The sequence below is a fragment of the Lipotes vexillifer genome, unplaced genomic scaffold (genome assembly GCF_000442215.2).
Source record: "Lipotes vexillifer unplaced genomic scaffold, Lipotes_vexillifer_v1.1 scaffold1035, whole genome shotgun sequence".
In the NCBI taxonomy this organism is placed as follows: domain Eukaryota; kingdom Metazoa; phylum Chordata; class Mammalia; order Artiodactyla; family Lipotidae; genus Lipotes; species Lipotes vexillifer.
The window spans coordinates 501,112-514,104 of NW_006772073.1; the positions used below are offsets into that span (position 1 = coordinate 501,112).

Below are 12,993 nucleotides of genomic sequence, written 5' to 3' on the forward strand. Positions count from 1 at the left end.
GAGGTATGGAATAGTATGTTATAAGGTGAGAACTGCAAACAATTCAGTATTATCAAAGCTTAGAGAGTGGTAAGAGAGGCTGGAGAAGTTGATCAATTGTTTGTTTGTTTATTTATTTATTTATTTATTTTTATGGCTGCGTTGGGTCTTTGTTGCTGGGCGCGGGCTTTCTCCAGTTGTGGCGAGCGGGGGCTGCTGTTCGTTGTGGTGCACGGGCTTCTCATTGCGGTGGCTTCTCTTGCTGTGGAGCATGGGGTCTAGGTGCACGGGCTTCAGTAGTTGTGGGCTTCAGTAGTTTTGGCTCATGGGCTCTAGAGCACAGGCTCAGTAGTTGTGGTGCATGGGCTTAGTTGCTCTGCGGCATGTGGGATCTCCCTGGACCAGGACTCGAACCCATGCCCCCTGCATTGGCAGGCGGATTCTTAACCACTGTGCCACCAGGGAAGCCCTGATCAATTGTTTAATTAACTTTTTTTGTGGATTTCCCAAAGCTCAATAGCATTAGGCTTCCATGTTGTTTTGTTTGTTTAATTCACAGCGCTCTGTCTTATTTCCCACTCAGTGTCAGCTGTTGCTGGAAGTGGCCTGGCCTCTGTTTATCTTCCTGATCCTGATCTCCGTGCGGCTGAGCTACCCACCCTATGAACAACATGAATGTGAGTATATGAACATCCCGCCTGAGACTTACTGCTGGCAAGTGGAATCCAGGCAATGGGCATGGGCTAAATATGACCTGTCCCAAGATGCTATCTTTAGGAAACAGTGCAAATGGTTTGGAACAGAAAAGCTAGGCTTCCAATTGTTTGATAAGGCATGAGCTCAGGAAACCATTTTCAGTCCTAGTAGATGGTGATAATAGTAATTAGAATAATAGCCAACATCTGTTTCATGCATTTTCAATCATGAAAGTAAAATAACCTTACTGATAGCTCAGAAAGGGGTAATTTAAAAAGCCCGCCTGCACGTCTGAAGCCTGTGCTCCGCAACAAGAGAGGCCGCAATAGTGAGAGGCCCGCGCACCACGATGAAGAGTGGCCCCCGCTCGCACAACTAGAGAAAGCCCTCGCACAGAAACGAAGACCCAACACAGCCAAAAAAAAAAAAAAGCCCCCTAAGGCAATACCTTAATACCACTATCATCTGGTCCCTGCCGGGCTTTTTCATATGCATTTATGTCTTTATCACACAGTTGCAAATCATGGAACATACAATTTTAAGTAGCATTTGTGTAGAACATCTCAGATTGACTAATATTATTTCATTTGATTCTTATAACAACCTTGTATAATGGACTTTATAATTGCTATCATTTCCTTTAATTTCTTGATAAGTAAATTGGGGCTCAGAGAAGTGCAGGGAATTGCCCGAGGTCACATATGTATCAAGTGACAGTGAAGAAATAAAGCTCAGGTCATCTGACTCCCAATCATGTGTTTGGATGACGGCCTTTTCAGTGAGCATAGAGAATACAGTAGTGGCTGAGAACACAAGCTCTAGGTGTCAGGTTACCTAGGTTTGAATCCTAGCTTCAACACAGGTATGTCACCTTGGGCAAATGGCTTGGCTTCTCTGTACCTGGGTTTCCTCATCTCTATAAAAAGGGAATAATAAGACCTACCCCATATGGTTGTTGTGTTATCCCACAGTCACAGTCTTTCTCTCCTGGCTGGGCTTGCTGGATGGATTAATACTGCAAAAATGTCCCAGTCTAAAAGATCAGCATTTGTGGGAGAAGTTTGGCTGGGACCTCTTTTCCATGGCTCCAGTGACTTTTCCTGTCATTAACCAGCTCTACCCACATCCCACCAGCCCTATAGGTGTGCAGGATACAGTTCTTCAGGGAAGAGGTAGGGCTGGGGTCACCTTTGAATTGTGTTCTTGGTCTGGTTCCGTGTCTCTCAGGGCACGTAGTGGCAGTTATTTACCTGCTAATTTGCTAGTACACATTATACATATTCAAGTTTTCAAAAACCTCACGAAACCTCAAAACATTCTACCGGATGTGATTTTCTGATTTCACCAAAAAGAAAAAGAGCTTACAATGAAATACACACTCAGTTTGTGGGCCTGGAAGGTAACACTGCTTTCTTGTTTGGAACCTCACAGATTGATGAACAAGTGTGTATTTGATTTTGTATAAGCATTACCCTAAGCCCCACTGAAGTACGCATTTTAGGGAAAACTCAGCTTTTTCATCTGATAAGCTATTCTTTCTCAGGAATTATCACAAGCAGACAAGACAGTGTAACGGAAATAGTGTAGGCCTTGGTATCAGACAGATGGGTTTGTTTGGATCCTGGCTCTGCCACTTGCTGAGGTGATCTTGTGCAAGTTGTTGAATTTTGACCCAAATCTCTCTGAATCCAGACCATCAATTCTCAGAAATGTTGTGAAATTCCTATACCTATGGAAGATAGATAAGACTATCTGTGTACTTACTGCAACCTTACTTCCTGTTCTCACCACCTTCTGGGGACCTAGCTGGAAGGGCAGAGAGTTAAGGTGAGGCTTACAGAGGTGTCTTGTCTCTAGGAACAAAGGATTGGTATATAATTCTTCCTCATAAATCTTTCCCAGTTTGACCCAGACCCATCAAGGTCCTAATCACTTCCCTGGGTCATGAGACTCCATTAAGCTACTTGATTGTCATCCTGTGCACCAATGCCAAGTCCTTACCCTGCTTTTATTTGCAAATCAGGTGGGATACGACACACGAGGAAGGAAGGGTCTTTGCTTCACTCACCAAGGTTTTAGACTGAAGCACGTTGTTGGTGTGCTGGACCAACATCACCCTGCCTTTGGTGCCAGTATTTCCTGGAGGTTAAAGGGGAGAATCCCTTGGTCCTTTGAGTATTTGGTTGGTTTACATAAATCTCCCCTGAATGAGGAGCAGCTGACTTAGGCAAGGGACCTTGTTTGGTTTTCCTTGAACTATTAACAGGGAGATAAGGGGATTAACTGAGTAAATATTCAACAGGCCAGAGTCCCTGCAGAGGGTGGCCACAGGGTCCAGATCTTGGTTCATCCTTGCTTTGGATGTTGCCTCTCTGGTTGGAATGTGGATAGAAGAAAAAGAAAGATAGAAGGACCCCAATATTGAAATGCAAAGTGTAGCAAGTCCTGGCTGTGGGTGAACTTCTGTGTAGACTGTTAGCCCATTTGCATGAAAATAGTAAGCTGAATAAAACTGGGTTTCTGCCTGGGGGAGGGGGGGACTGTGTGATGGAAGGAGTGTTCCTGGCTGGGTGAGAGCCAAGGCAGTACTATTGTAGGCTGGCCACCACAGCGCCTCAGTAACCCTAATGGGCCCATCCACTGAGCCTTAATCTCTGCCAGGCACTCTGCGGCATGCTTTGCTTGTAAAAACTCACCACAGCTCTGCGAAATCGATTGTACTGTTACCACTATTTTATAGATGAGGAAACTGAGGGTTAAGGGGTCAGTGACTTGGCCAAAGTCACTGCTTAGCAAGTGGCAGAGACTGGATGTAAATCCCAGTTGGTTTGACCCTAAAGCCTGTGAAGCTATACGGCTCTTCACTACTCAGAGCCATGGTTCTTAATGGTTGTTAACTCTTTTGGGGTCACAGATAACCCTGAGAATAGGATGAGCGTGGAGCCTCAGGCTTTCTGTCACAGGAATCCACACGTGCTTGGTCTCAGGTTAAGAGCCCCTGGTTCCAGGGCACATTTATCTTGATCCCAGTAAGCAGCCCCATGGCCTTTGACGCAGCACATCAGCCCCTGTACTCGCAGTCCTGCTGTCTGTAAGATGGCCCTCCGTAATGAAGGGAAGGGGACAGAGAGGGGATGGCCTGTTGGATGCGGCTCGGTGCTCTGATGGGAGGAGGAGCAGCAACAGCAAGTAGCATAGCTTCAGCGACGGCATCTGACCTCAAGTCAGCACGTTCATTAGGTGCCTTTGAGGAGCTTGGGAGCTCGTGGAGAAGGTGAACAGAGGTCACAGAGGACAGTACCAGGGGGACTGAGGAAAGCTAGCAGATGAAAGAGGCCACAGGTGGAAGGGAAGGAGCATGACTGGGATCACAGGAATGTGGGCTCTACCCCCGGTCCTGCCCACCGACTCCCTGAGTGTTCATCAGCCACTTTATCTTGCTGTGGTTTCCTCCTTCAAGTGTGAAGGAATTGGATTAGGTCCTCGCCAGGGCCCCTCTGTGTCTCTGAAAGGCGAGGTGAGTGGTAGAAGGTGAAGGAATGAGGAGCCAGTACTTGCTGCCCTCCAGGCACCTTCTGTATATGGTCTAATCAACTCCTCTGGTCACTTCCCCAAGGCTGCTGTCATGAATCCCACTCAACAGACTATAGCAAGTAGATTAAGAACCGCTATCTGATGCCACATTTCCAGCTCAGGGTCAGATTAGTCCAGGGTGGCAGGTCTCAGGGATGTGGGGAATGGGACAGACAGATTTGGGATGGAGCAATGTTTGGTGGAACCAAAAGAGATAAAGTTTCCTATCAAGTCCCAAATCCTTCAAAGAATTAACGTTTCTCCTTCTGTTTTTCTTCTCCTCGATTTCAACAGGCCACTTTCCAAACAAAGCCATGCCCTCTGCAGGAACACTTCCTTGGGTTCAGGGGATTATCTGTAATGCCAATAACCCCTGTTTCCGTTATCCGACTCCTGGTGAGGCTCCCGGGGTTGTTGGAAACTTTAACAAGTCCATGTAAGTACCGGATCAGGTTTTCATTCCCAAACTTGTCAGTTAATACTTTTCCTTTCCCTTCTCAACCTCCGGGGAATTTTGAATGGTTGGGTTTGAGTGAAGCTTCTTTTGTGACGGTTTGTGTGATAAAGTCCAAAGAATGAGACCAGAGAGAGCCGCCGCCAGGATTTAAGACTGTGTGACCTCACTTTGGTGCATTTTAGGAGTAACGTTATGTGGATGAAAGTCCTGTGGTTGGGGGGCTTTTCCTCCAAAAACTGGTTGGTAAGTAGAGAAGGGAGACATAGCACATCAGCTTCATCCATTAATGAGCAAACACTCAGTTAGCAAACACTTATTGTGTGTGGGAAACGGCTGGTCCAGGAGCTGGGGATACAGAGCTGTGCAGAGGGAGGGGCCTGTCCTCAAGGAGCTCACAGCCAAGGCTGGGAGCGTTTGGTCCTCTCTGCTCTCAGATCACCTCTCTGCCTCCATTGCTGCCCTATCACACTGCAGCGGTCTTTCATCTGCAAGTCTTTCTCAGCCCTGGGTGTGAGCTCTCTGAGGGCCAGGATGCTGCTTTCTTCACTTTTGTATTCCTGGCTCCTGGCTTCAACAACAGACATTAGGGCTGAATAAGTGTTTCCCAAATGAGCCGTTGAAGATTCTTGGAAGGCACAGAACCATGGCATGAGTTAGAAAGGACTAAGAACTGCAGGAGACGTAGCAGGACAGTTTAGAGGAAGCTGCTGCCAGGCAGTCAGGGCCACGTTATAATGTTCATGGACCTTAGCCTTTGTGGCTTTCACGAACCCCTTCTTCCTTGCAACAATATTAAAAATTTTATTTTATAACTGTGTTGGTATAAAGATGAGTATAATCCAGGCTGGATTCATTATCATATGCATTCATTCTGAATTTCTGAATTTTTTTTTTCTGATTTTAAAAGAAATTTAAACATTTTGTGGACCCATAAGAGTATCCTGGGCCCTAGGCACTGTGTCTGCTGTGTCTTTTGGATAAGTTGGTCCTGGGGACCTGTGTGCGTGTGTGTGTGTGTGTGTGTGTGTGTGTGTGTGTGTGTGTGTGAGAGAGAGAGAGAGAGAGAGAGAGCTTCCTGGAGAGGCGGCAACATGGGCTGGCCCTTGATGTCTGGTAAGGTTTGGTTGTATGGACACATGAGGACAAGCATTTGGGGCAGGGTTGCTGGCTGGGTGGCTGTGAGCATAGGGTCTCAGTGAAGTTGGAGGAGGGGGCAGCCGGAGTGGGTCAGGGCCGGCCCACGGAGGACCCTGCAGCCAGGCTGGGTCTTCCTGGCAGGTACTTTGTTCAAGCTGGAGAGACAGCTGGCCTAACCAGGGCTTTTCTACTTTTCTTGCACCCCGTGTAGTGTGTCTCGCCTGTTCTCAGATGCTCAGCGACTTCTTTTGTACAGCCACAGAGACACCAGCATTAAGAACATACACCAAGTTCTAAGGACATTATACCAGATCGAGCGTTCCAGCTCAGGTAAGCAAAAGCCTTCTGTGAATTTGTTCGTAATTGGAAGTTAACCTGCACCAGGGAGAGACAGCAGCCCAGGTGGCCTGGCGCTTGTTCCTTTTAGCTCTTCCCTACGGGGTTTTCCTCCTCAGTGGCTGGGCTGTAAGGCCTCTCTGCAGGATGTATTTGAGAAGAAACTAGGGACTCAGTGAGTGTGCTGGCCTCCTCTGGGGACACAGAAGAAAATCCCCCCGAGGGGAATGGCACCAGCCTGGCGTTAGGACCGTTAGGGGGGCAGGTTGCTGCCAACCTCATTTTTTTGGAGTTGGCCATATGGTTGCCATGAATAAGAAGATTTACAGACGGGATACTTCCGTGCACATAAGGGCAGTTACAGTTGCAACTTGATTTGGAGAAGTGAAAGTTAAGCATTCATTTCTAAAAGGAAAATGCAATTCATCTTCCCCCAGGTCATTTGATTTAGTCTGGTGGTACTTGAACTCTGAGCTTTAAAAAGTGACACCTTTGTCTCTGATCTGGGGTGTGCCTGGGCAGTTTACTGCATGCCATCTAGGAAGCGGCTGAGAGCAGGCAGCTTGCTGGCTGAGGCACTGGTTGCAGAAGTCACCACGGAGCAGCCTCCCGGGCCGCAGCCTACCACGGGGGGCAGGGGGCGGTGGGAGCAGACCCCTGGGAGCAGGCCGTGATGGCCTGCGTGGTCTGTAGAGAATTTAAAAGCAATAACGAAGCTGACTGAGAGTCAGTCTGCTTTTTATCATCTCCATGCACCGGTGGTTCTAAACAGCATGAGTGATAAATTGCAGCCATCAGGATTTAGCTGCTGCCACTGCTCCAGGAAAGTACTTTTTTTTTTCTCAGCTTGGTGTTTGGGAGGAATGGGGTGGGCCAGTGTTTGCTGAGAGGACTCCCAGTTTGCCATCCTCTTGGCGAAAGAAGAAATGGTGTAAAGTGCTGGAGTTTAAACCAGGCTTGGAGCTGGAGCTTTCTCTTGGGAAGCCAGACTGTGCTTTCCCTGGGCAGGAAAAGAGGCAGTGAGCAGGGTGGGATCTGCCAACAAAGGGAGGCCAAGCAGTGTGGGGTGGTGTGGGGGAGGTGTCATTTCACATCAGAGACAGGTGTGACTGTGCTTGGGCTCCTGGGTCAGCTTCGAGGAGCTCCCAGCTGGATCACTCCTGGATGCACAGTCAGGCCGGATGCTGTTTTCTTGCCCTATAGGCCCCCATCCTGCACACCTGTCTGTCTCAGCACAGGACACAGAGGGGTAGCAATCACCAATCAAAGCATTAGTCCTTCCTTATCCGCTGGGGGCCCCCTGCCTGGTGGACCAGAGACAGAGTCACGGTTATTTCTTCCACTGCAGAGACAGTGTGACCAAGAGGAAGGAGTGATACGATGTATTACTTTGTAGCTTGGTAACTTTGTGAATAAGTCCTTTAGACCCCTTTGGGGCCACTCTTCTCATCTATAAAATGGAGACAATAGGAGAACCTAGCTCATAGGATTGTTCTGAGGAGTAAAGGAGATGAACCATTTAATTGCTGAAAGACCACATCTGGCACATAGGAAGCACTTAGTGAACATGAGCTATGACTGTTTTGGAGTGGTGCCATCTTGGCCAAGCCATTTAACCTCTCTGAGCCTTAATTTCTTCAGCTGTAAATAATAAGTAACCTGCAATGTGAAATGTAAACCCTAACACAGTTTCTGGCACATAGTAGGTGTTCAATAAATGGGAGCCAGTGTTACTCCTGTGTGTCAGTGATGCATTTCTGAGAACCTGGCCTTGCTCTTCTGCCTCTGCACTGCACAGCCAGAGAAGCAGACTATGGATGGGGGCGGGTGTTGTTTCAGATCTCAGTGGGTGCTTCCTTAGACGCAGAGCAACTAGAGACATGAGTCAGGGTAGAGAAGAGAAACCAAACCTGCATTCAAACAACTTTCTCTGCACAGCTCTGAAGAGAGATCTCTGAGTATGATTGTCTCCCATCAAGGCTTATCTCTCCTGTGGTCTCTTATCTGCCCTGCAGCTACTTCTTAAGTGCTTCCACCTTTCTTTGCCTGTCTTGCAGCCCTGAGCCAGGCCTCAGTCCAGAGGGAAGTGCAGCAGAAATGGTGCTTCTTCCAAGGTGAAATCAGTAACTTTTTGCTGAATTTGAATAGCACTCTAGATTTCAGAGAGCATCTGAGGCTGGGGTATGTTGGTGTAGATCCTGACTTGGAGACCTCTGTTTCTCTGCCCTGACACCCCTACTTACAGCGTGATGGCCTCAGCTCTCTTGCACTGTCACTCTGTGGATGGGAAGGATCCTTGGTTCAGAGTCCTGCCCTCATCAACCTTCTCTACCTAGCTGAGGAGGGAGCCTGCCTCTCCCACGGCAGCTCATTTCAGGTATTGGCAGGATACCCAATATTAGAATACTGGTATTCTAATTATCAGAATCTATTCACTGGTCTGCTTATCTCCCAGAGAAAGAGGCTAATCTATTTTTCTTGAAGTGTTAAAAGACAGCTCTTATTTCCCCCCCCACCCCTCTCTTCCTGAAATCTTTTGTTTTTTCTAGGCTAAATGACCTCCATTCCTCTTCTGGAATGTTGTCCCCCCCGCCACCCCCGATTTCTGCCTCTTCTCTGGTAGGGTGTGTTTCAGTGTGTCTGCGTCTTTGTTGAAGTTTATCAGAAATTACAACAGTCTTCCAACACAGAGTAGAAAGAGCTTTGTCTCCTTTGCTCTGAGCACCATATTTCTGTTAATGCAGTGAGCTTCTTGGCATCCGCGTCACACTGCTGACTCATATTCCATGCGCAGTCAACCCAAACCACAGAGCCTTTTAAACATTCAGTATTGCAAGTCACTTGTTCTCCATTTCTGAATTGTGCTGTTGGCTTCTTGAACCTAAAGGGAGAATATCTTTCTCTTCTAATTTACATTTTTAGATTCCTTGTGTCATCTCCTACCCAAACCATTTTAGATTTTGGTTTTGCCATATATTCTATTTGCTACTGCTGCTGTTGCCTGTCATGTAGGAATTCGATAAATAGCTCTCTTTGTTCTCATCCAAGTCATTGGTGACTGTGGGACCAGGGCTGGAGGCTTGGATCAGTCCAAGACTGGAGACTGACAGCCCCTTTGGACGGTGTCATTCAGGCTCTTATAGACCTACCAACCCATGTTGTCATCTGTGCTGGGCTACCGGGCTCCTGTGATCTGGTTAGAGGACTCATCTTGTTTTTTCCTTCCACTTCACCTGCTAAATCCATTGGCCTATCCACTGATAATTTGTGGATAGGGGAGTGTCTGCTCAAATACTCTTTTCTAGTCCCATGGCTTTCTGGGCTAGGGCATTGTTTTATTTCCACTTATTGGATGAGACCTTAGAGGCCAGTTAGTTCATTTATAGACAAATGGGTTCATTGATTCAAACGTTCAGCCAGTATTTATTGAACATGTGATATGTCCCAACCACTGTTCTAGGTGCTGGGACACAGAGGTGTACAAAACAAATATGGCCTCTGTCCATATGGAACTTCTGTTCTAGAAAAGACTCTGATCCAGCAGCGGGGAGGGACTTTCCCAAGTTTGCACAGCCACCAGAGGGATATTCTGGGAACTGAACACAGCTAAACCTCTGCTGCCCCGTGCAGTGCTCTTTCTACAGAGGTCTCTTGTGCTGTTCTATTAATCTCCCAACCAGGAAGACCACCAGTTTTAAGAGTTAAGTCATAGACAAGTCTAATTATCCTTGAAACCATCCTCATAAGAAACGCATGTAGGAAGCTTTACAGAGGGGCCCCTCACTCCATTTTCTCATCACTGGAACTTTTTGGACATTTTATTATCTTCTTCCTAAACTGACAATCACCCAGGTGAGTAGGGGTTAAATTAACGTTTGGGAGTCCAGGTGAGGAGCGTTGATTCTTCTTAAGTCCCTGTCATGACTACAGTCCAATGGAAGTGGAAAAGTTGCACAAATTCTCAAAAACTCCAGAAGAAGTCACAGGTCTAGATTCTGTCTCTGTGAGATGCAGTCTGGCAAGAAGGAGTGTTTCTCTGAGTGAGTCTTGTGTGGTATCTGAGATGACTTTGATCAGTACACAGATGAAAACTTTTCATTTTAACCCATCTCAAATTGCAATTTCATGGGTATTATTGCTTAGGAGGCTGTTAAATAGGAAAAAATTACTTGAAGTTAATTTAAAGAAGGCATCGTTTTATGTGGATGTGGTGAAACTTGTGAGAGTACTTTGTAAATGCTGGAAGAGGGCTTCCCTGGTGGCGCAGTGGTTGAGAGTCCGCCTGCCGATTCAGGGGACACGGGTTCGTGCCCCGGTCTGGGAAGATCCCACATGCCACGGAGCGGCTGGGCCCATGAGCCGTGGCCACTGAGCCTGCGCATCTGGAGCCTGCGCTCCGCAACGGGAGAGGCCACAGCAGTAAGAGGCCCGCACACCGCAAAAAAAAAAGTGCTGGAAGATTGGAAAATGCTGCTGTAAGAGAAAGCGTTTTGGGCTTTGTATTAAGATTTGTTTTGGGGGAGTGATGTCACCAAGATGGTGAAATAGGTCTTTGCTGACTTTGCTCCCCCCTCACAAGAAGATTCCTCTGGAGGACAAGTTCAGGCTCTGTCCCTCATTAAGTGTGAACCTTGGGCATGTTTTGATTCTTTCTGACCCTCAGTTTACCTGAAAAGTGGGGATTAGCTGCTCTGCGGGTTGTTGAGCATTAAATCAGATGACATTGTAGATGACTGATAGCGAGGTCACAGCACATAGTTGACACGCAATTAATCTGAGTTAGTTTACCTCCCTGTCTGCTCCTGGCTGCCTTTTGGCTTTGCCAATTTGTTCATCCTCTCTGGGCCTCAGCTTTCCTTGCCTCGAAATTGGGACTTTGGCAAAACAACCTGAACATGTTTCGTCTTGGAAACTTGGTCGGTACTTGGGCGAGGGATCACCTGGGACTGACTGGTGATGTGAGCCGTCCCCTGCCTGTAGCTCCTGGAGGGCAGGGCTGGGCCTTGCTGTGGCTCTGTCACAAGCATCAGCATGATAGCAGTACAATCAGGCACATGGTAAGCAACGAGTGAATCTTTGTGGAATGAAGGTTAGAGATAATACCTGCCCTTTCTCCTTCACAGTGTATTCTGAGGGTCGAATGAAAGCACCTTGAAAAGTATAAAATCCCAGCACATGTCGTTTTCAAGTTGATTCACTGTGTGAACCCAAGTCACCAGGGGTCTCAATTACTAATAATGACAAAAGTTCTTAAGCACAGCCTTGGCTTTCTTTCGTCTACAAGGTTTACCTTCCAGAACTTTACTGGAAGGGCTGCCATGAACCCAGAGGCTGGAAGTGGATTTACTGAGAAGCTAAAGAAGTTTCACTTTCATAGCCCCCTTCCAAGGCGCTGGTAGGGATCTCAGCTATCAAAAAATTGCCAAAGTAGGATGTTAAAAAAAATATTCTTTTTCTTAAAGAGAGTCCTCCAAACTGTGTCAGCCTCAGGCCTCACACAGCTGCATCTGCCCCTGCCAGAGGCTTGCGGGGACAGGAAGGACTGCCTACTTGCTTGGCCTCCTCTTCCACCTGGGCCTCCAGGTTTGCTTACCACTCCAGCCCACTGCATCCTCTTTGGGGAATCTGGCATTTTCCAGTGGGGTGACCAGCAGGCTGGCCAGAGCTAAGGCCTTCCCAGTAGGGCTGGTGCTGCTCAGATCAGGACTGGGCTAGGGAAGGAGGTATCCCTTTGCTTTCTTACTGTTTATTCCCTGTAGAGCTACTTAAACGTGTTGTTTAGCGATACCTAATGGGCTCATTAGCCTGCTTCCTGCTGGACATTTCAGCTCAAACATCCTCTCTGCCCCAGTGCCTTGCTCCTTCCCCAAATCCTGGAATCCAGACTACAGCTCTCCTTCATCTCTAGGTGGCATCATGGGCCCAGGCCCCTCTCGAGTTTGTATCACGTGTAGTGGTTGAAGACATCCCACATCGCTGAGGTCACGGGTTGGAAGGGGAAGGACTGGAGGAGAGATCTGGGGCCGCGCTGCCTGCATCCTGACACCCTGACTTGGGTCTTGAGTTTGTCCAATCCTTCGGTGACATTTTTGAGTGTCAGTGGAATGGCTGTCATTTTCTGTATATTCATGGTACAAATCTGGCTCGTTTGACCTCTTTGATGTGGCTCTGACCAAGACTTTTATGAAATAAGTCCCGAGGGTTATGCTGGACTTTACTTAGGGAAGTGGATCATAACTTTCTGGCTGTTGGGTTTACTGGTAATACTGAGAACTCATTGCATGGACCTTTGATTCTGCTTTGATCTTTCAAAGTCAGAAAGACCTGATCCCCTCAGGGCAGGGCAGGCTTTGGAGACTGGCTGTGGCAGGGAGTTGAGGGAAAGGGTTGTAAAGTTAGCATCTTGTAAACATCCACTGGGGCAGTACAGTTTAGTATTAAGAGACTCAGCATACCTGGCAGCCAGACTGCCTTGGTTCAGATCTTGGCTCTGCTGCTTACCGGCTGTGTGACCTTAGATAATTCTGGAGCATCTTTGTGTGTCAGTTTCCTCAAAATGGGGATAACAGTCCTCTCTTAGGGCTGTTGTGGGGAATCATGAGATAAGCATAAAGCATTTAGTACAGTATCTGGCACATCAGGAGCACCAGGCTTAGACTTTACTTCATTGCAGGACCATCATGTGAGGTAGGGAATTTTGTTCCTTTTTGTGCACACGAAGGAGCTGAAGCACAGCTGGCAAAGGGGAGGAATAGGACTAGAACTTCAGACTTCCATACTCTACTGGTATGTTATTACAGCCTCAAGAGAGCAGC

General features: G+C 47.5%; 1 protein-coding gene across 1 annotated transcript in view; it reads left to right on the top strand.

The window, feature by feature from the left end:
* Positions 1-12,993, top strand: part of ABCA1 (ATP binding cassette subfamily A member 1) — a 111,212-nt gene that overhangs the window by 9,902 nt on the left and 88,317 nt on the right. Inside the window, exons 2-4 of the mRNA XM_007447287.1 lie at positions 563-656; positions 4,543-4,684; positions 6,054-6,172. Coding sequence (XP_007447349.1) covers positions 563-656; positions 4,543-4,684; positions 6,054-6,172 — 355 coding nt within the window. The remainder of the gene's footprint in view (positions 1-562; positions 657-4,542; positions 4,685-6,053; positions 6,173-12,993) is intronic.